The following is a 24,822-nucleotide window of genomic DNA, read 5'->3' on the forward strand; positions in this document are numbered from 1 at the left end:
TATAGATACTTTATCATATACAATAGGTATTTATAAACCCTTTTCTCTCTGCACTCAAATGTCTCTGCTGAACAATGAACTTTTTGATTTCCTCATTTCCACAGCTTTAAAGTAAACTACTGCTAATTGGAAAGATACCTTGTTAATATCAGTTCATAGGTGATGGGATTGGATAATTTTTACTAGAAGTGGTGCTAATTTGACATTATCTGGTATCTTTCATAATACTCTGAATTATTAAAATGTTCAATCAATCAGGGAGGAAATTATAAGTGCGCTACTCACCCGTGAGTACTGTGAAAATCTATTGATGATTATTTGAATTTGAATTGTTAGTAAGTGTTGGTATAGTATAACTTTCTAAGGTTTGGCTTAACACTTAACTTAGTAGCTATATTAAGCTGCAGATATAGAATTATAATGTTGTCCTTTTCATTTATTTTACAGTGTTATAGGTACTTTTTAAAAATATTCCTGATGTTTATTTATAAATTATAATGTTTATCTACTTACATATTGTTTTATTGGATTAACATGTGTACTTTTTCGTAATTCTTTTGGGTATGTTTTCTGTTATCAAAAACTGAATAAAAAATATTTTGAACACAGAAATGATCCTCTATAAAGCTAAAGTAGTACATTTCACGATGAAATGTCGACCTCCAGGGGCCTAGTACAAGGCGGATCTGTCCTTGAGTGCACCTCACATTATAAATATCTTGGAGGGATTTGATTCTGGAGGGTCCTCCATCCCACAGAGGGAGAGCATGGAGCTAAAGTCTGCCTCTTTAACAACAGGATTTTGGCAGCTCACAAATCCTTGCATGATCCAATCCTTGGTTCTCTGCAGAAGGTGACAGTAGCCAAACTTCTGTACACCTTAGCCATATGGATTCAAAATTGTGGGAGGAAAAAATGTTTTTTTTTTTAGATCTACTAACAGTTAAGACCTGCCGCTCAGTTGGTAAATTGCCTAACCACATCTCACTCGCCCAGGTGTGCCTTGAATGTGGCCTCAAAAAGCCTTCTTGAAAATCTGTCACTCCTTCCACCATGCTGATAACAACACTGTGACATCTCGGGTGATACATGCAAGAAATACATTCAGGCAACTCAAAAGAGGTGCTCTAAACGCTATAATATAATCTCGCCTTGAAAAAATCATATGGAACTTGAAAAGCTTGTCTAAATAATTAAAGAGTAATATCAATTCTAACACCAATGCACTTTCCTTCCAGGACAACAAAGCACTCTGGCCATGAAGCAGCATAACTGACAAGTTATTACCTCCTACAAAGTGTTAAAACCTCAGTCTTACTACAGCCAAGGATACTCTTTTCATTTGAAGTTGTCATTCATGCAGATGGTTTTTAGTGACCATTCCTCCTGGGATCAGATGCCTGTGTGGTCCAGGACAAAATATGGGGACAAATGCAGGCTGTGGGGGGAGTACAGAGCTGATTGTTCACCTGTTAACTGTTTGCCCGGCGTTACCAGCCTACAGGAAAAAAAACAATAAAGAGGTTCTTTTAACCAAGTCGGAGGTAGACCTTGTAGACAAGCACTCACACAGGCCCTGAAAATACCACTTTGAACATAAGGGTTGTTAAGTTTGCATATTTGTCTCTGATGACGGCAAAGGACCAGTTGGTGAGTGTAAACAATTACAGGTAAAAGAGACACAGGTAATTAAGCAGCTACCCCATTGGAAACACTGTCCCTACTGATATAATATGAAAAATTGTTGTTCTGAAAGCATTTATCATTTTTAGCATATACATTTTGGTGTAATGGTTTTAATTAACTATGCACTTTACTGATACATCTAAATCTGGGTAGAAAGGGTTCCTTTGCAAGGGATGATTTCACTTTTTTAGATCCATTCAGTGCCAGAAGAGAAGGGGAGAGATAGAGAGGGAAAAAGAAAAAGAGAGGGAGCAAGCTAGAGTAAAAGAGAGGCATAGAGAGAGGGAGAGGGAAAGAGAGCTAGAGATAGGGAGAGAAAAAATAGAGAGAGAGAGATGAAGAGAGACAGAAAAGAAAAATGGAGAGAGAGAATAAAAAGATATATGAAGAGAGAGAATGAAAAGAGGGATGGCGACAGAGGAGGAGATAAAGTGCTACTCTTTTTTTTGTGTGGCTCTTGACATGATCAATGCCACTATTCCAATTACCGCTGGTGGTCGCTAGGTGGGGAGTTTGCTGGTCCACCCATTGTAAGTCCCCTTTGATTACAAAACTCAGTGACTTCTCATGTATAGTGCGTGTAATCAGTGCTGTGAGAAGGCACTGCAGGATATGTCGCTTACAGGTCTTGGTGGAGTGTGGCATGTGGACAGCATTGTGCAGTGCTTACCAGGTTGCTCTTTGGACAGACCATGGTGTCTGAGCTGCAGTATAGTCAGCAGGTGCTGTGACAGTGAAACACAAGAATACACAATACCTGGACAATAGTTCTTACACTCTGTCATCAGTTTTGATGTTCACCCTAATGCCTTCAGGAAAGAGCAGAGGAGGCAGTGATTTCAATGTCCTCGTGGGTCTACAGCATCATCATGCAGTAACTGTGCTTCCCTAAGGCTGGCCAACTCAGCACGTCACTAAGGGGGTTATTACGATGGCGGAAGAACAACCACCACCGGGCCGGCAGTGGTGGTCCTTCTGCTATCACACAGGACTTTCTCACCACCCAATTAGGATGGCGGTGGGTACCGCGGCAGACTCAAAGTCTGTTCCCCACTTCACCGCCAAAGGCAATCGGTCCGATTGCCTTGCGGAAGGTGCAGGATGGCTAAAATGGTGACGGTGCCTAGCAGGCACCGTCCACCAAATTAGGATGTGTGTTTAAAAATGCCTTTCCATGATGGCGGTGCCAACGTGGAAAGGCTGGTGGGGATTGTGTTTGGGGGCCCATTGCTGGCCCCCTCTGTGTGGGGGGAGGGTGGTTGTGCACTGACCCCCTGCATTTCCCTGCACAGAGTGGCAGGCACCGCAGGGAAATGCACTAGGTGGCACTTTCACACTGTGAACGGTGCTGCAGCCAGCAGCACTGTCAGCAATGTTCAGGGCCCAGGATGTTCCCCCGTAATGGGGGGCACATCGTATTTCACTTAGTGGGACCACTGCCATACCGGCACCTGGTCCCCAGCATGCACTGATGGTGGGCGGGCTGATGTCTGCCCGCCATCCTAATGAGTCCCTAAGACAGGCTTACATGAAGGAGCTTCTATTGGGTTTATGAAGCACCAAAGATGGTACCTCCCCATGGCCAGCAGGGTCTCATGCTTTTGTAACATCATTGAACCTCAACTTCCAGATACAACCCATGCCATCCGCCGGCAACAATATGCAGTTAAGGTGGTCTCTAATGGACCTCATGTTTGAGAAAGTGTTGACGCCATCTTATCAGATAATCTAAGACTCAGCACCTGTGCAGTATCGGAGATGGTGTTAACCTCAAGAACATATGAGTCTATGTCCCCAACAGATGACAGTGTGGCAGCAAATAATTCAGCATTGTTTATCTTATCTTATCTCAACCAGAATTTATACAGCGCACGTTCACCCGGGGGTTTCATGGCGCTCACCAATAGGTCTAGAAACTGAACCCAGGGAAGAGAAATGGAGTACTAGGCCAGCGTCTGAACAAGCAGCCAAGTTTTAAGCTGCCGCCTGAACTGAAGGAGAGTGGTAGAGGAGCGGATCTCCAAAGTGAGGGGAGTTCCACAGTTTAGTGGCAAGCGTGGCAAACCTGCGACCTCCCTTCCGTTGGAATTTAAAACTAGGGACATTCAGAAGAATCTGAGAAGCGGACCACAGGTTGCGAGGAGGAGTGTGCTTGGGCAAAAGTTCCTGGATGAACCAAGGACTGCGTGCTCGAAGAGCTTTAAACATCATCAAGGCAGTTTTAGAAAGTGTACGCTGTGTAATAGGAAGCCAGTGAAGTTGCTTCAGCAGCGGTCTGGCAGATTGCCAGCGTGGGAGGCGATAGATAAGTCTGGCTGCTTGATTTTGGGCCAACTGGAGGCGTTTACTGAGAGCCACAGGGAGGCCAAGGTAGATGGCATTAGCATAATCTAAGTGTGATAATACCAGTGCCCTACCAACCTGGGTCAAAGCGGACTGAGTAAGCATTCAGCTGATCTTTTTTATTTTCCGAAGCTGAAAAAAGCAGGATGACACCACTGCGTTACCTGAGGCTTTAGTGAGAGCTCATCATCAATAAGTACCCCTAGACTTTTGACCAATTTGGACGGAGTAGGGGGCCGAACAAGTTTGGAGGGCCAATAATGTGGCCCCCAGAGAAGTTTGCTTTTCCCGAAGAGGACCAGCTCGGTCTTTTCAGGATTCAATTTAAGATGGTTACTGTCCATCCAGTGACCTATAGAGAGCATGGTGGACTGAAATTGGCAAACAGATTCTGGTGAGTCATCAATGGTGAAAGTGAGTTGCAGATCATCTGCATAATTAAAAGTAGTGACTTTGACATTTTTTAATTAGTGCAACAAAGGAAGCATATAAATATTAAACAAAATATGATTGAACTAGCAGCCAGTCCCGACGTTGTCCGGGAGCAATTAGGCTTTAGGGCACCCGCCTGCCCCGACGTTGTCCGTGGGTCCCCCGGAGCCTTCCTCCATATATTGCAGTATTATACCTCTATGTTTACTTTGTACGCTTTTGTAACCTGCACACGTCACTTTTTCCTCCTGTAATGCAGTATTATACCTATATGTTTAATTTGTACGCTTTTGTAACATGCACACGTAACTTTTTCCTCCTGTAATGCTCCGTTTGCTTCACTTTTGTAATGCTCCGTTTGCTTCCTCTTGCTCACGATGTATGCTTTTGTAACTTGCACACGTAACTTTTTCCTCCTGTAATGCACTGTTTGGCTCACTTTTGTAATGCTCCGTTTGCTTCCTCTTGCTCACGATTGTCATTTTTGCTTTATTTTTCCGTCGCTCACCGCTCCTAAATGAATAAATAAATAACCTACTTCATCCGCCGCTCACCGCTCCTCCCCGCCTGTCCGCCGCTCCTCACCGCCTGTCCGCCGCTTCTCACCGCCTGTCCGCTGCTCCTCACCGCTCCTCCCCGCGCCATGTCCGCCGGTCCTCCTCGCGCTCCTAGACACCGTTTCTACCCGCGCACCTCACGTCAGCATGCACGTCGCGGCTGGCGCTTCTTCCAAGGGACTACTTTTTTTGGTAAATTTTTAAAATAACGTATATTTATTACGTTTATATAGCCTATGTCCATCTGCACACCCTCACGATTACAACAATGTATCGGGTGTGTGGATTGGCGCTGTGGTTCCCGAGTTTACCCGCCTCAAAGGTTCAAAGTTCTTTCTTTATAATAGTAGTATAGATAAACCTGCTACAAGGCTTTGAACCCCTGAAGGTTTATCTAATAATAACGTGTGATTCAGAAGCCACATTTAATAGTTACTCAAAATGCATGGTACATCAATTCAGGCAATTATCATGAGGCTGAGTCAAATGCAGCAAAGAGAAGGACATGAAGGCGCATTTCAGAGTAAACTACTCTACGTCATAATCAGTGCAAATCATGTTCCACTTACACACTTACAATCTCAAACCATAAAGGGCACTGCAGGAGTACAGGCAGTAGGAGCTTTGAAATGAAGTAAATTCTTCCTTCGGCATTCTTCAAGAACAGCATGTCAACATATGATGCACATTTTGTCACATGTGATGAAAGAAGAAATGAAAACACACATCATGGCTGCTGTACAATTCAAGATGGAGTTTAGGCCTAGTTTGCACCTAGTTCTAACAAGCACAGCAAAATACAGTGTTGCCAAGTGCAGTGTATTTCTTTTAGTGCATAAATATAATGTTAGGTACACATTTACTTAAATCAAAATAATCGCTCTCAACAGTAAAGCTTTAATCACTAGAACAACAAGCTGATAAAGTATTCAATAAGGATCACATGTTCGAGTCAGTAAATCTTTGCTGTAAACAATACAAAGCTAATTGTGTGTAAATGATCAACTGTGACACTACACCCGTACAACGTGACACATATTTTCTTTTTATACGTTGGTCTCTGGTGAATTTTCTACCACAAAACTGAGTGCAGAATATTGGCTGCAAAAATATCAAGTCAGAACAGCGTCTGCAGCTGTAAAGTCAAGGTAAGTCCATTGGTAAGTCAAGATATCAGTGCTGCACTGTGTGATGGAGTAAGGGCCTGAATGTGGCACACTTAACAATATATGGTGTATTCCTGTCATTCCTCTGCACTGGCACACAATGTCCTGGCTAGCACCAATGAAGGCGCTCTTGCCCTAAGGTGCAAGGGTGCCTGTGTGTTGAGCAGGGACTCTCCCTGCACAAAAACAATCCCCTGAGGAATGTTCCTCCTTCTATGTAGGCTGCCGAGTACAGCACACAATGAAGATAAAGCAACAGGGGCTACACTGATATTTCTCCTTGTTTGCCTCACCTGGGAAGGCGTGGCCGCTCTGATGTATTCCCAGGTCTACTAGTATTGGTAAATCTGGGAATGCTTCGGAATCCATGGGGGAATACTTGGGAGCAACCACTCATCCATGCATGGAACCCCTTACAAGGGCAGAGTAATGCAACACTAAGATTTGAGTTGCATCACTTTGGATTCATCGTGTCACTCAGGGCCACTTAAGGTGGCCTTGCATGGCTTGATGAATCCCACCTATAATTTACATGGCCCTTGCACCCACTTGAGTGGTCCAAGGGTGATTAAAAACCCATATAAATCTCTTTTAATATTTTTTACCTCCACATCAATGTGCCCTGATGATATAAATGTTGTCAAGATACTTAGGGGCTCATTAGGATGGTGGAGACACTGACAGGCTGTTGGTAGCAGTCTCCCCGCCATCCAGTGCAGCTTTTCCACCCACCATATTTTGATGGCGGGCGGGCTGCAGGCGGGTGGAAATCCCAACTGCCATGCATCCGACGGGCTCCTTGAGCCCACCGATGCGGTGGAGGCCGCCCAATCCCTAAAATGGTGGCGTTGCACACCAGGCACCGCCGTTTGGATTAGGATGGTCCCTCCCTGCCAGCCTTTCCATGGCGGTTCACCAGCCTGTAACAAGCCCCCCTACACCCCAGGCTCTTTTGTTTTGGTGTGGGGGGCACCTATGGTGCCCCCAAATAGTTCCCTTTACCCAGTGACTGGCACTGAATGGTGCCTGTCACCTAGTACAGGGATGCGTTGCACATGCATCCATCAGCCATCAAAATTAGTCCCATAGATGTGAAGTTAAGAATAGTAAATCGAAATACACACTTATATATGCCTAACTTGACGATATAGTGCTATCCAATATTCTGCACTTGATATTGTTGCAGAACGATAAACTGTCACTCAGTATTGTGAGATACAACTATCCCAGTCCTGTAGGTCTCAGAGGGTCCCTTGTCTCCCCATTAGATATTCCTTGGTGTTATGCTCAGGCCTAAGGAGGATGATGTAGACTTTGGGGATGAAGATACAGCCCAGCAGTCCAGCGCTAGAGGTCAGGATGGCGAAGATCTCCACGGCCACCATGTACCTGCCCTTAGTGCTCAGGTACGCTGGGATGAAGGAGACCCAAACGCTGCAGAACACCAGCATGCTGAAGGTGATAAACTGGGCCTCATTGAAAGTAGCCGGTAACTTTCTAGCTATGGAGGCGACAACAAAACTCAGAAGAGCTAAGAATCCCATATAACCAACCACAGCATAGAAGGCAACAGCAGAACCCTCGTTGCACTGTAAGATCATCTTCCCAGTTTCTGATCTGGTGTCAATGTCTGGGAATGGGGCAGAGCTGATGAGCCACACAACACATATCACCACCTCCCCCAGTGAGCAGAAGAGCACCAAAAAGCTGGACACTCGTGGGTCCACCCACTTCCTCAGCTTGCTGCCCGGCTTTGTGGCGTTGAAGGCGATGATCACTGTGATCGTTTTGGCTAAAACTGAAGAAACAGCTATAGTGAAAATGATCCCAAAGGCAGTTTGCCGGAGGAGACAGGAAGTCTTTGAAGGACGTCCAATGAACAGAAGACAGCAGAGGAAGGACAGCAGGAGGGAGAGCAGGAGGATGTAGCTGAGATCCCTGTTATTGGCTTTAACCAGAGGTGTGTTCCGGTATTTAATAAAGACTGCCAGCACTCCAGCAGTGAGGATGGAGACAAAACTTGTAATGGAGGATAAGGCAACTCCCAGCTGATCCTCATAGGCCAGGAACTCTATCACCCGTGGAATACAAGCATCTCTCTTCTGATTGGACCACTGATCTTCAGGGCAGGCTAAGCAGTTCACCATATCTGCAGGAAAAGAAAATTGTTCAGTATTACAGAAGATGCTTTCAAGTTGGGAGAGATGAGTGGAATGTGATACATTATAGTTATTCAGACCTGTCCTATGGCTAGATGTGTACCTGTGTGAGGGTGTACTGTCTGTGGAACATGCACACTGGGCCTTGCAAGTCATTACTAAAAACGGATATTGACCCGGCATCTCCATTGAGGTGTCCAGAAGGACAGACATGGGCACAACTGCCAGCTTGCATGACCCACCATACTGCTCTTGAGTGCCATCACAAACCTAGGAGTAGTACCAACATATTCTTGAAGTGATTGGCTGTAGGGTGTGGATACACTCATCCTGTCTACATACATGTATGTATTAGTCTTCAATGGGTCATGCACATGGGCAACAGGAAGATGCTCCTTTTCTCAGAGACATGTCCTCAGCCAATAAAAGAATATCCTTAGAGAAGGGATCCTCTAGCAGCACCTGTAACGTAAGGGTCTGGCCCCTGCTTGGAAAAAGCATCCTTATTGCATTTACCCTGGTGCTGCTGGGTTGGAAATGCAGACCCTTATGCTACATAATGTGAATTTATCAATGTTTTAATCTAATCTCCTGATCTTACATAAGCCCCATTAACTTCAGGACCTCTCCTCTGCAGTATAGACACAATCTTGAAATGTCTCCTCTCTCTGTTCTTGCGTCCCAATACCTCCATGCTCAGCTCTATGTTCTCTAATTAAGGTTTCCACTGTCAAATTTTGAACTATAAATAGATAACTATAATACTGTAAACAACAAAACAGTATTTAATACTTTAGTCGCGGCTGTTTTTTCGCGGCAGTGCAGCAGTTGCGCGGAGTGGGTGGGGCCGCGTCGGTCGTTGGACGTTCGCAGCACCAGCAAGGTAGAGCTCCCGACAGTGAATCACCCAGAGCAACACCCATTTCACACCCCTTTCATGAGGATACCTGCATAAAAGGGTACCATATTTACAAAGTGGCGTTAAGCCACAAAAAGTGACTTAACTCCACTTTATAGATCTGATGCAGGGCAATGCACCACTGGAAATTGGTAAAAGTGACGTTCCAGTGGCGCAATCCCCTTGTAAATATTCCCCATGGTTGCTTTATCAAATCAAATTTGAATCAATCCTATTATGCATTTCCCAGAATAAAGAGTGTTGCTTTTTTGAAGAAACAAATCTTATTCTAGTCGATTTAGAACCAATTCCTTGGATGATGTTTGAATGCCATAGTGCAGAAGATTGTGATTTGACACATGTTGTGTGCTAGAGCCTGTCCCTTAGACACACAGGTGGGATACTCTGTTCTAACTGGTGCACATGAAAGCTTTTCTTCAGAAGGGGTTGTTTAAGGCATTTTAGGGATGTCTTCTGCTAATTATTGTATGGTTTACTTAAGTAGCATGGACAAAATCACATGTTTAAACTAAAGAGGAAGGGTGCCAAATTCACAAAGTTTAACTTAGATCTGACGTTCAAGTTTAGATCTAAAGTCTATCTTTAGACCTGACATCAACGTTTAGACCTCAACTCTACGCTTAGACCTGAAGTCTAACTCTACATCTGAATTCTAACTTAAGACCTTAAGTCTGAGGCACATATTTAAAATATTTTTGCATATGGCAGCGCCACAAGCCTTCTGGCTGTGCTGCTCTACAGCAAAAGATAAGGGGAGGAGTGCACAGTATCTACAAGATATAGCACATTCCTGTCCTTTCTGTCAGCGCTGGCACACAAACTGCAGCCTCGCGCCAATGCATGCACCCTTTCACAAGGGTGTAAGGGAGTCTGTGTTGTTGACATGATTATTTTTGAGCAGGAAGGGACATCAAAGGGGACATTGTTCTCATTCTGTGTATGCTTCGGAATGCAGCACACATGGAAAGAGGGAAAAATGAGTAATAAACACATTTCTCCTTGTTACGTCTGCTTTGGGAAGGCATCAGCTTTGACACTGACCCAGATTTACGCTATGTTGTAAATCTGAGGCAGTGTCAAAGCCCATGGGTGTTGCGTGGGAACACCCACAATAACACCCATGGAACGTCCCTTTCAGGCAGATGAAGGCATTGCCTTAATGCATATTTACAAAGCCATGAAAGGCCACACAGGGTGGCTTTGCTTTGCCTTATAGCTATAGGCCGGCACACTGCGCCTCCATAGTATCACAAAACTGACGCTCAGTAAAAGTGCCACAGGGGAATTGTAAATATGTCCCTGAGTTTAGATCTAAAGTCCATCTTTAGACCTGAAGTTTAATGCAGCCGGGCCACATATGCGAAGAGGTCTTGGATTGCCATTTAAGATGTTCCTTAAATGACTTTCCAGTTACAAGTCTGCAACTTAGGAGCTCTCATCTTTGACCTGTAAACTGAATACCTGTGCCCTGAGTGTGCACGGTAAAGCGCTGTGCTGCAGAAAGTAAGATCTGTCCCTGAGTGTGCACAGTCCCATACTGTCCTGCAGACACTAACATCTGTGCAATCAGTGTACAATGTACTGTACTGTTCTATGTTTGAGTGTCTACAGTAGTGTAGAGTACCACTTAAACTGAGATCTATGGCCTGAGTGAGTAAGATATTCTACTGTACAGAAGAAAAAGAGGTATGAGCCGTGAGTGTGTGTGGTAGAAAAGGGGAACCATCCTGAATATCCTGGGGACAAAGAATTTGTACATGTCGTACTCGCCCTCCTTCTGCCTTCTTCAAGCATGATGCTCTCATTTACATTCAGAAAAGGGCACTCAAGGGGTCTAATTCACAAACTGCACTTTGTAGTACATATTGCAGGTCAAAATCTTTCAGTTCAAAATCTCCACCACCAGCTGTTGTATATTTCACATGCATGTCTTTCCTACTAAGGGCCCAATTACGATGCATGCTGAAACAGCTCAGACCATAGGTTGGAGCCCTTCAGACCTCATCATAATCGACTGGTTGGATTCCTTTCCAACCGATCCATGCTGATAGGGTGAGTCAGAAGGGAATCTGAATAGGATTTCCGAATGGCCTCCGATGGGCACAGAGAGCCCGTTCGCCATTCGGGAGCCTACAGTAATCCCTTGGCCAGCTCTTTCCGACTGAGGGATTACAATGGCCGATTCTCACAGCCTTTCTTTGCTGGCCTTTTTGACACAGAAAGGCTTCGGAAATCTGACTTTGGGGGCCACCAGCAGGGCTCCCATGGGTGCAAGGCTGCCAAATGGCAGCCTAGGGGGCACTTATCATGCCCCCCTTTTGATCCCTGAACCCGGTGACAGGCACTTTGAGGTGCCTGCCTCGGGGTACAGGGATGAACTGCAACTCTGCTCTTTGCAATAGAAGCATGCATTCCATTCAGAATGCATGCTCCCATTGTAAAGAATAGGATTGTGACAGACCCTACTTGCGGGGCTGGAACCAAAGACAGGAGGTCATTCGGTTTAAGTCTCAACTGATGTTGGATGGACTCCAGCCCGTCCGACATCGGAATTGGACCCTTTGGAATTAATGTAAAAGGGAATCTGGGAGCTGTGCAAAAATAGGGAATAGCTGCAGGTAAATGGGAGTAGTCACCCAGGCCCTCGTCACCAGCTGACTAGACTACGGGAACGCCCTATATGCCTGAACCACAGTCAAACTTCAGAAAAGACTCTAGCGCATACAGAACGCATCCGCACGACTCATCCTCGACATCCCCTGCCACAGCCACATATCAGCCCACCTGAGAGACCTGCACTGGCTCCCCATCAACAAAAGGATCACGTTCAGGCTCCTCACCCACACACGCAAAGCGCTCCACGACATAGGCCCTGTGTACCTCAGTAACCGCATCACGTTCTACACTCCAACACGCAAACTCCACTCCGCCAGCCTCGCCCTCGCCACCGTCCCATGGATCCGCAGAACCACCGCCAGAGGAAGATCATTCTCCTACCTGGTGGCCAAAACGTAGAACTCCCTCCCCGCTCACCCACCTACGACTGACCCAAGACCACCACACATTCAGAAAACACCTCAAGACCTGACTCTTCAAGCAGTAGTGGCACTCCCCCCTCCCCAGCGCCTTGAGACCCACACGGGTGAGTAGCGTGCTCTACAAGTGTATTGATTGATTGATTGAGTGGTTTAGGGAGGAGCAGGTAGGGGATTAGGATGAGGTAAGGAGAAGTTTATTAATGAACATGCTAATACCAGCAACGACCCACAAATAAATAAGACCATTGTTATTCACAAGTTACATGCCTAAGGTTACTACTGCCCTAAAGGTGACAAAATAGTAGCAAATGGGGTCATGGCTAAGATGGCAGTCAGGAAGGAGGCATTTTCAGGAGCTCTGTTCATGGCCTGGCCCATCATCATGGATATACCAGCCCCCCTCCACAATGTGCCCCCAGAGTGGCTGGCATCTGTAAGCACAGTGGAGGGGGCCGCTGAAACGGGCAAAAGCTTGATCCAACATAGCCAGGAGAGAGGCCAAGACAAAAGGTGGTGACCAATGGACAAAGTGTGGGGGCCGGCTGGGTTCCTTTGCCACTTAACCCCTTCGATGCTCATGGCGAGCTGAGTTCGTCATGCAGTACACTGCTCGTGTGCTCATGACGAGCTGAGCTCGTCATGAACAATGGTAGTAAATGAGAGTCAGCACAGAGGGGGAATTGCTGCAGCACTGATGGTGTTAAAGAACCCTGATTGCTCTAGCGGGACAGTGGATGCTGGGGGGGCCCTGAGATTTGGGGCTCTGACTGATCAAACAGCACAACGACATCCAGGTGGCTTGAGGGCCTGTGGGGCCCCGGATTTGATGCAGACCACAGGAGGCCATAGAAGGGACCAACTAAGCACAGTAGACTCTGGGAGGTCAGGGAAGGCCCCTGTATTGCGACTGGCTGAAGAAGGACCTCTAGAGAGGATGACTAGAAACAAGGACCATAAAGAGGCACCTCTGAGCACTGTGAAGAGGCCGGCTCAGGTGGTGTCTACATGGGGGTACTGAAGTACCTGGTGGGACTGCAGAGCAGCCCCCCGGAAGCACACTTGTCCCTCTTGGCTGTGAGCAGGAGGTGTGATGCAAAAGAGGGGAGACACGGGCTATAACGAGAGCTGTAGTTGAGAATGACGCAGTGACGTGCTGTGGAACTAAGAGGTAGGTAGAGGATGCTTGTGCCTAGGTGAGGGGCTGTGGGTTGATGTCCTGCTGGGCGGGCACTGTAAACATTGCAGCTACATAGTTGGCCCCAATGGGGGTCAAGTTGGGAGGCCCTGATGGGGGCAGAAGAAGACGGTGTTTGACTAGACATCAGACCTCACACTGCAACCACCCTGAATGATGGATGACCAAGGGGTGCCCCCGAGACCTAGGGAGGATGTCCCACCAAAGCCAAGGAATATGTGTCCCATGTCAAACCCTCCTAGACTCCCATACAGTAGTGATGGGTGTAGCCCACCAGAGAATGGACTAAAGAATCACGCAGGCACTATCCAGCAATTAAGAACACAAAACTAGCCCCAGAAAACAGGAAGAACGCATTAGACTTGGATCTTGGTCTCCTGAGGACAGACAACAAGAGACTGGTGGAGAGAGTGGATGGAACAGAGCAAATCATGGGAGATCTGGGACCCGGTTTAGGGGTAGCGATGCAGAATTCCAGCCCCTACTACAAACAGTTGTCCAACTTTAGGAAAATGTCGAAGACGCAGAAGGGCGTTAGAGACAGAACAATGTGAGAATAGTGGGAGTCCCAGAGTTAAAGGAGGAGCCATGCATGTTTCTGGAAGATTGGCTCCCCAGGGAGGTTCTCAAAGGCAAAGCAGCCAAAATACTGATGATTAAACAAGCCAAACTATCTCAACCAATAGCGGCATTGCCGCACAACTTCCACGACAGGGACCATATCCTGCATTTGGCACGGACACACAGACCCTGGCAGATGATGCCAAAGTGAATATTTATCCCAACTATGCCAATGCCATCCGCAAACAAAGAAATAATTCTGTGTGGTGAAGCAACACCTCCACACAACCTTAAATACACTTTTTCCACGCAACTGCGGACGCCTGGGAGTGGGATTGCTACCCCCTCCTGGATCAAGGCAAACAATCTACTAATCAAAAGTTCATGAGGCAAAAACTGAGGCAGAGAAGACCTTGGGGGTCAGCGTTTGCTCCAATAAGATACCAGGCAGAGGCAGAATGAGTCAAGGTGGTTGCGGACATCCAGAGCTTCAGATTTTGGGGGTCAAGCAACAAAAAGGCGGCCTTGATGAATGACTCAGAAGGGAATTAAAGCAACTATGGGGACAAAGGAATGCTCAGGAGAAACTGACAGGCCAGTAGTCACTCCAATGACGGCGGGCACAATAATTTGAAGTTACCGATGGCTCGTACAGGCCGATGAGAGACTGTTGAGTGGCCTACGACTTATTCCAGATGCTGGGCTGGCTAGATAAGAAGAGTGACTACAGCAAGGGTGACCGGAAGGGTAACTACAGCCTACCCAGCACCACCATAGTTCTGGAGTTATATTCCTGAGTGAAGACTTGTTATTCATAAATGCAATGTTGTTATTGTTGTTGGTGGGGCTTCAGATACCCCGGGCATTGGGGGCACAGGACATTTTGAAACCACAATGTGAGGCGCTTGGGTGGGGGTCATTCAGGGGATGGTTAATGGTACACTGAGATACCTACAAAATGGAAGAATATGGGCCCAAGTGAGACACTCTCGACAATGGTCACATATCGCCTAACAGACAAGAGTCTTCTGCTTAAGGTGTTATCCTGTAACATAAGTTGGCTAGGATGCAGGCTAGAGGGAGTTGACCAAAGGGCCCTTTCTGACTTTGTGGGAGAGGAGCTGGCGCCTACGTTAAGGGAGATTTGAGTGATTTCCTGGATGTAGACATCTCTGGTGAAGAGTTAGCTGATGCAATCAGCCAAATGAAAATCAGAAAGATTCTGGGGCCAAACAGATTTCCCCCAGCATTGTTCAGGTGTGCAAAAACGCATCTAAGACGCCGACTCCAATTGATGTACAACAGAGCCCGGGGAGTGAACTTTGCTTAGGGGCATCCATAGAGCAGCACTCATACACAAACAGTGAGGGTTTATGCCTGTTAGGGGCACGAGGCACAGTCTCCACAGATTGGTGGGCTGTGCATTGCAATCATATTGCTGAGCTGGCACTCCTCCTCTCTTTAGACGCCAGGAAGGTGTTTGACTCTGTCTAATGATAATCCTCCAAAAATGGGACCCAATGGAAGGGCTTGTCATGGGTGAGGGTATTATACAAATATCCATTGGCCAGGGTGAAACTAAATTATGGCTTTTCCCGAGATTTGGGCAGGGGCACTAGACAGGGATGTCTATTCTCCCTCCTGTTGTTTGAGATGGCGATCAAACCCCTGTCATGCTGGTTTCAAACAGATGTGCTAATACACAGGTTAGGGACGGACACTGATTGAGAGGAGTTCATATCCCTATATTCGGATAATATCCTGCTTTATATCTCTGACCCAGATCGATCGGCTCCGAGAGTTTTTGAAATTCTTGAGGTTTTTGACTTGTTTTCATGGCTCTTCAATAACTGTAATATATCATTTGCATTTATATTGTTTGGGAAGCTGATGGAAGCAGACTGGTGGAAATCCCTTGCTGGGAAGCCCTGGGGGTCAAGCACCTGGGCATATTCATAGCATGAGATTGCATTTAATTCCTAGCAAAAAACGCAGAGAAAAAAATATAAAACAGCAGCTGACCATAGAAGGACGCTGCCTCCCTGCCCATGGGTAAAGGAGCACTTTACACAACTATATATACCTTCCAGAGTTCCTGAAGGTTCCCAAGAATGGGCTGTATGACATGGGCATGGATGGCTAAACCAACAACAAATAATGCATCTAAACAACACATTTATTCACCCTGCATGCCTTTACCATGCATGTAAACCCGAGTATAAATGCCATCATTAACTCATCCCTGGCTACTGGTGCCATTCCATCTGAATGGAAACTAGCCGCCGTCAAACCTCTGCAAAAGAAGCCCCTAGGGGACCCCACTACGCTTTCAAACCTTCGCCCCATCTCACTGCTCCCAATTCTTTTCAAACTTACGGAAGCAGCAGTGAACAAACAATTGACGAGGTATTTGGAGGAAAATGACATCCTACACCCCAACCAAGCGGGCTTCAGAGCCAAACACTCCGCGGAGTCAGCACTATTACACACGGTGGAGACACTGAAGACCGCTATGGACCAAGGTAAAAAAGCAATTCTGGTTCTGCTCGATCTATCGGTGGCCTTTGATACGGCTTCGCACCCCGTATTATTCGGCCGCCTAGCAAAATCAGGAATAGCAGGAGTTGCTCTTGAATGGCTGAAATTTTTTCTCAGCCATATGAGGCAAGTCACGATACTAGAGAACCACTGCTCAGAGGAAAAAACACTGAAAACAGGGGTACCACAGGGCTCCAGCTTGAGCCCACTACTTTTTAATCTTTATATGACCCCTCTGATAAGACTCATTACATCTTTCCACATCAGCACGATATCTTATGCTGATGATACTCAGCTCATCCTCGTTTTGGATAACAACACAACAAAGGAAGAGGAAAATCTCAGAGACTGTCTTACCTCCACATTCGACTGGATGAAGAAACACCACCTCAAATGCAACTCAGGCAAGACTGAAATCCTGCCATTTGGACATCAAAACCTTTTCTTCCCCAAATCATGGTGGCCTCAAGATGCAGAAGTCCCCCCAAACACCATTACGACGGCCCGTAACCTTGGGATTAGGTTTGACGAGGCTTTGTCATTCAGACAACAAGCAGGTACTGTGGCAGGGTCCTGCTTTAGCATAATCAAGGGCCTTAGAAGGTTCTTTGACCTTCTCCCTCTGACAACAAGAAAGACGGTAGCGGTGGCTCTAATTACGTCTCGTCTGGACTACTGCAACAGCCTATATGCAGGCTCCAGTAAAGCTGTACTGCATAGACTGCAGATGGTCCAGAACGCCACCGCCCGCCTCGTGCTGAGATTGCCCAGGAAGTCATACACATCAACAGCACTTAAGGTCTTGCATTGGCTGCCCATCCACAAAAGGGTGTTGTTTAAAATCCTTGTAATCACCTTCAGGGCATACCATCAGCTGGGCCCCACCTACTTGTCAAAAAGGTTTGGAAGATATGCGCCCTCTCGCTCACTCAGATCCTCCAACCTGAACCTGCTGGTGACCCCCAAATTCAGACTAGACACGAAAGGAGGAAAATCCCTTGGAGTACTAGGTGCCAGAGCCTGGAATAAACTCCCACTCCAACTGCGTCAGATTCCATCTGAGAGCCTCTTTCGGAAGGCTCTAAAAACATGGATTTTTAAACTTACAGACCCAGCCTGTTTAGCTCTAGTCTAAACCCTACCCCCAGATACACCAGACACAATCACACGGAGACCTCTCCGACTCACTGGTCTATCACCTCTTGGGCACGAGTGGTTAGCGCCAAGATGCTCCATGGAGTGTATGACCCCCAGGGCTTCCCAGCAAGGGATTTCCACCAGTCTGCTTCCATCAGCTTTATAAAAATAAAATTACATTACATTACATTACATGCCTTTACCACACATTTTTGTGGTAAAGTCATGACCAGTAAAGGGATGTGTGGTAAATAGCACACTCCTACCCCCATTCCCTGAGCCCTAAACACTACCCTGACCCTTCTGAGCCCTAAACACTACCCAACCACCGTAAGCCCTAAGAACTACCCAAACCCCCCAAGCCCCGAACACTACCTGACCCCCTGAGCCCTTAACACTACCCTGCCTGAGCCCTAAACACTACCCTGATACCAGGTCCTAAACACTACCCTGACACCCCCCTGAGCCCTAAAAACTACGCAAACCCCCAAGCCCTAAACACTACCTTATCCTGATACCTAAACACTGCCCGGACTCCCCATGAGTGCTAAAACGACCCTAAACCCCCTGAAACTAAAGACTACCCTGCCCCAATGAGCTTAAGACACTATCCAGAACCCCAGCCCAAAAAACTATCCACACCGCCTGAGCCCTAAAACTATCCTTATCCCTTAAAAAACTACCCCAGCCCCCAAAACCCAGACCCAGCTCCACTTACCTCAACGCGCCTTCTCCCGATCCTTCCTGCTCCTGGGCCTGTCCATCCCAGCATCTAGACCTTGCACTGCTGTAACCACATATATGCGTTGTTAAGGCATATTCTTGGTTAAGGCATGGATAGTTGAGCTTGCGGGGAAACTGCATGCGTGGCTCAGCCTGCATTGTTAAGGCTGATTCCCCCAAGCATAGCATAGGCATCCCTTATGAGGAATGTGTTAGATGGGGGCATGGCTCTCCTGTGGAGGGATTCTTCTCAGGTATGGAACTATGCTTGGGGCTATAGAACATCGGTATGTCGGGAATGAGTAACCATACCGCCTCAGTGTCTATAAGCTTGAGTCTGACTAGATATAGTGCCGCACTTGCCCTCCTAAGCTTACCAGAGGAACAAGCAAAATGGCATCCCAGAACTCAGCACTCTCGACCCTCTCAGGGATCACAGTAACAGGACACATATTTTCACTCTCTCACTCACATTTTTCCGCAATAAGATAAACAAGAGACACAAAGGAAATGTAGAATATTTATTTCAACTATTGTGCTCTGAAATGCAGTACTCGGGCCACAATTATAAAACAAATGCAAAGTAAAAATACTGTTAGGATGGACAATAAACTTTATACCATGAAAAGCCCTGTCATGTTATATAACAGAGTAACCTAAACCCCTACCCTTCTACAGAAGATAAATGATTATAAATCAAAGACCCCATACCTTAGCATACACAGATGAACATTCTGGTTCACTGACAGAATATCGATGAAAATAAAATTGCAGAAAAAAGGTAAGTACATAAATATTGAGAACAATATATCATTTACAATAATATAGTTGCATTATATATCGATTTTTAAATATATATTTAATTTAAAATATATTTTACCAAATATAACAAATAAACTTACTGTTAAAAATGCATAACAAACTAATATTTAAAATAATAATATAATGAAAGAAAATGTAAATAATATATTATCAAAAATATATGTATACATATTTAAATACACCATAAACGTAAAATATTTAATAAGAAAACCAATTTCATAAAAATAAAAAAGTAAAAAAGACTTTTGTTTTACAATTTAATTATACATAATTTACAAACAAAAAATATTAACATTTTAAAATATTATTATCATAATAAATCAAACACATAATTATATAAATCACAACACGGAGGAACTGTTACCGACATAGCCGGTGCTGACTCCTTAACGAGCCACGGTGTTCCCCTCTGCTCAGCCAATCACTAAGGGCGGGGCGGAGAATTAGGCGGGGAATGCGTTCTAGCACGGGAGTGGGCACTCTGAAAACTGTGCCGCTACCTTGCGGATAAAAATGTTTTTATTCTTTTGTTTTAAAAACCGCTGTGTCGCACCTTAATGTACCTTTTAAAATTGTGAATTTGAATTGAATCTTGAAAATGAGAAACTGGTACCGACATAGCCGGCGCTGACTCCTTAACGAGCCACGGTGTTTCCCTCTGCTCAGCCAATCACTAAGGGCGGGGAGGAGAATTAGGCGGGGAACTTGTATTTGAATTTCCAATGGCGCGGGAGTGTAGCGGACCCACGCAGCGGGCACGCCGGCGGCGCGCCATAGGCAACCCCGTCTGCTGCCGTCCGAGCCAGCACAGGGCTAGGGGCTAGTCACTCTGCCCGATTCCTCAATTTTACCTCAGAGGAACTTCGAGGGCTTCACTGGGTGTCGCTCCCACTAGACCCTGCCACTAAAATCTACCCGGACAGGAATAGGATCTATCAGCCACGCAATAGCTTTCCAGAAATTTCAACCAGTATGGAGCGGAAAGTTGATGCCATCTCTTCTGAGCAGGTATCGCTTCGCGTACACTATTTAAATACACGCTCCCTAGTTAAACATCAGTTTGAGGTATTCATGCTATTGGTAACTGATCGACCTGATATTTTGATTTTAACTGAAACCTGGTGACCCCTGATTCTACACCTGATATCCTGGCTGCACTACCTAATGATTATTATATTCTCCATGCGGACCGTCCATCTGGTAAATCGGGTGGGGTAGTGGCTGCAATTATCCATCGCAACCTAACATTTACCACAGTCTCTTTTTCGAACCTTGTGGCAGTGGATAATTTGGTCATTAAATTGGAATCAGATTCTACTTCTCTGATTTGTGTTGTGATCTATAGGCCTCCTCAGTATATGCCATTATTTCCCCTTACACTGAGTGAGCAATTAGCAAATATAGCGACCAACTACACTAATATTATACTAATTGGTGATTTTAAATACTGGTTTAGCGACACACTCGGTGGCCCTCACTCACATGAACTTACAGAGTTACTAGCTAACCTTAACCTTATTCAACATTTGTCCTTGGCGACACATAATAAGGGTCATATACCATGAATCTTATTATCTCTGCCCCTATGATGCTTCCATGTTTATGGTCCAACCACTATCCCATTAACATTCTCAATTATCAGTACCTACCAATATTAAGTCTCCCCCGTTTGAGGGGGGCATGATAAGAAGCTGGGGTACCCTCAATAGAACGGAGTTCATGAACTCCTTAGCTGGCTCAATCCCAATGCCTACTCAGAATCTAAATCTCCATGAAGCCCATATTACATCATGGCTCCAAAATGTCAGTGATAAGTTCATTCCATATAAGAAACTTAGATTCAATCGGCGGGCTGACGCGCATAAATGGTTCTCCAATGAACTAAGAGAACAGAAGCTAGCACTTCGACAAAGAGAGCGAAAATGGAGACTAAAATACACTCCTGAAGATAAGCTCCTTTATATAGAGGCGCAGAAAAATTATCATAAAGCCATCAATGCGGCAAAGGTAGCTCACTTCTCTACTAGGATTCTGAACTCCAGTAAAAAATCGAAGGAGATTTTCTCGATTGTGAATAAGCTATCAAATGCCGAAAGAGTTTTGCTCAAATCTACTCCTACTCAGGAGCTTTGTGACAATTTGAATAACTTTTTCTTTGAGAAAATATCCACAATTAAAGCCAGCATCCCATGCCGTTCTCCCAATGAACCTCTCCTGGCCACACCCACGAACAACTCACTGCTAGAACAGTTCCCTGCGATTAGCCCGAAGGCGTTCTCCTTCCTATTGTTGAAAGTAAAATATGGCTCACTGCGGGACGGCTGCCCGCCATATATCTTGAAAGAAATTTTTCCCACCTTCCCGCAGCCTTCTCTGTCTCTCCTGAATGCAACTCTGTCACAGGGCTGTGTCCCTAAACCATTTAAAGATGCAATAGTGGGCCCTTTGGTTTAAAAACCTGGAGCAGATCCATCTAATCCCTCTAACTATCTTCCAATATCTCCACTCCCCTACCTAGCTAAAATATTGGAGGCACATGTGGCTAAATTCCTATCCAATTTTATGGAACAATCTGGTTATTTGGACCCTCATCAGGCAGGATTTTGTCCTGCCAACTCCACGGAGTCAGTGATACTGGCAGTCCTGGACGATATACGTAGGAAAGCTGATTCAGACACCCATCAGGCTTTGGTGCTCCTGGACTTATCGGCTGCGTTTGACACGGTTGACCACAGGATACTGGGGGACCGTGTCAGACAGGCTGGTATCCAGGGCCCTGCCCTAGATTGGATTGAATCCTTTTTAGAGGGCCGCTCCCAAGCAGTACGCCTGGCTAATTTTAAAGCACCCAAGTTGACTACTACGTGCGGGGTCCCCCAGGGTTCCTCTTTATCCCCTCACCTGTTTAATCTGTACCTCCAACCCTTAATCAAGTCCTTAAAAGACAGGAATGTGATGACATTCAACTATGCGGATGATCTACAGCTCACATTCACCATAGACAACTCCCTCAATTCAATCACTAAGTTTCAGGAAACCATGTTATACATCCGTCATTGGATGGACTACAATCACTTGAAACTTAACCCAGGCAAGACTGAGGTGCTACTGATAGGGGGAAGCCAGGTCTCCTGGGGCCCTCACTTTTGGCCAGCAGAACTTGGGACCCCCCCAAGCCCTCTACCTCCGTAAAAAGCCTTGGGGTGACCATAGACAGAGATTTATCTCTGAAGACCCAAATAGGGACAGTGGTATCAACCTGCTTCTTTCAATTGCGAAAGATCCGAAAGATCCGCCACCTGCTTACTCATGCAGCACTAATACAGGTGGTGATAGGTTTGGTACTGTCCCACCTGGACTATGCCAACTCGATCTATTTAGGGTTACCACTCTGCCTGACTAAGCGACTCCAGCTTGTGCAGAATCAGGCAGCAAGATTGATCCACCAGCAGCCCAGGTGGCAATCTGCCAGACCTCTCTTAACAAAATTACATTGGCTCCCTCTGCCTCAACGGTCTGCTTTTAAGACAGGCTGTCTAATTTTTAAATCACTAAATAGCCACAGTCCCATATTCCTTAATAATTTGTTATCTAGGTATATCCCTACCCGGGATCTTCGCTCCAAACATCTCCACCTGTTAGTCACTCCTAAATTCAACCTGAAACGACATGGAGGCTGTCGTTTTGCATACCTGGCCCCACAGCTGTGGAACCCGTTCCCCTTGGAGATACAGTCTTGCACAGAACTATTGTGTTTTAGGAAACTTCTCAAAACATGGTTATTCAAACAAGCACACGACTAACACTTTTTTCTTTTTGGCTGCGACCAGTTCAGAATAGCGCCATGAAACCTTGGTGTATGTGCGCTTTATACATTTTTTATAACATAACATAACATAAAATAACAAAATAAAGTACATTATTAAAAATAAAACTAAAGAAACATAAATTTCCCCTGTAAAATATCACAAAAATAAAAAAATACTTTAAATCACACAAAAATAGGATGTTCTACAATAAATATAACATTTATTAAAATATAATATTTGAAAATACTACCATTTACTATTTCCAAAACAAGTAACTCAACAAAACATATTATAATTAACAACCAAAAATTATATTCCCGCTCCAGTCAGTGCAACAGTAGGGAAAGTGCTGGATAGGGAAGGGATAAAATGTACTATTCCTACTCCAGTCAGTGCAGCTGTAGGAAAATTGTTTGATTAGGGAGGGGTAACATTTACTATTCAAACTCCAGTCAGCGCAACAGTAGGGAAAGTGTTGGATTGTGGAGGGGTAAAATGTACTATCCCCACTCCAGTCAGTCTAACAGTAGGGAAAGTGTTGGATTACGGAGGGGTAACCTTTATTATTCCCACTCCAGACTGTAGAACAGTAGAGAAAGTATTGCATTGCAAGGGTTAACATTTACTATTCAAACTCCAGTCAGTGCAACAGTAGGGAAAGTGTTTGATTGCGGAGGGGTAACATTTCCTATTTCCACTCCAGTAATTGCAACGGAAGGGAAAGTGATGGATTGCAGAGTGGTAAAATGTCCTATCCCCACCAGTCAGTCTAACAGTAGGGAAAGTGTTGGATTATGGTGAGGTAAAATTGACTACTCCCACTCCCGGTGCACCACTAAAAACAAGTAAAATATCTTGAACAAAATAAAAAAAAAAAAAAAAAAGTAAATACATTAAAAAACATGTTGAATAAAAAACCCAAACCCAGCCCAATATTGTTTTTTAAAGTTGCACAATAAATATAATCATTTAGCAAATAAATAATTATCAATTAATTATTAATTACTAAATAATAAATTACTTCCCACCCTTTATGCCAAAAATACCACATCCTGCACCTCAAACAATTAATTGTACAATTAACATAATTAATTATCAATTAATTAATGATTATTAATTAACAACCAATTATTAACGAATTAAAAAACAATTACTTCCCACCCTTTACCTCAATAATCCCACAACCAGCCCCTAAAAAACAAAAAATACACAATTAACATAATTATCAATTAATTAGATATTAATTTACAACTAATTATTAATGTATTCAAAATAAATTACTTTGCTCCCTTAACCCCTATATATGCCACACCTGCAAAAACATTTACATAAAAAACTAGTAATACAACTAACAAACATAAATGTCAATTAAACACATAACATTAATTTTAAAACAACATTACTTTATTATAACTAAATTACTTCCCACCCTATACCCTTATTCCCCTATAAAGCCACAACCCAATACAGAACTAAAAAAGACAACATTTAATTACATTAAATTTCACAGCTACTAATAATGTAACTAATATAGTAGGAAACATAACCAATAAATAAACAAAAAAATTATGTCATATACATTTTTAAAATATATGCTATAAAACATGACTAATTAAAAAAACAATCAGTTAGTCAGTCATTCATAAATACTTTTATTTGATTTCATTAAAAAATCATAAACGGGTGGGTGACCACCATGAGTAAAAATACATTTTAATTTTGAAAACAAAAGAATTT

The 24,822-nt window shown here is 44.7% G+C and overlaps 1 protein-coding gene across 1 annotated transcript in view; it reads right to left on the reverse strand.

Moving 5' to 3' along the window:
- Window positions 1-7,425: 7,425 nt before the first annotated feature.
- LOC147689484 (vomeronasal type-2 receptor 26-like) overlaps window positions 7,426-24,822 on the reverse strand; it is a 120,256-nt gene continuing 102,859 nt past the window's right edge. Inside the window, exon 3 of the mRNA XM_086942252.1 lies at window positions 7,426-8,333. Coding sequence (XP_086798378.1) covers window positions 7,426-8,333 — 908 coding nt within the window. The remainder of the gene's footprint in view (window positions 8,334-24,822) is intronic.

Source organism: Lissotriton vulgaris, chromosome 10 (assembly GCF_964263255.1).
Source record: "Lissotriton vulgaris chromosome 10, aLisVul1.2, whole genome shotgun sequence".
Lineage (NCBI taxonomy): Eukaryota > Metazoa > Chordata > Amphibia > Caudata > Salamandridae > Lissotriton > Lissotriton vulgaris.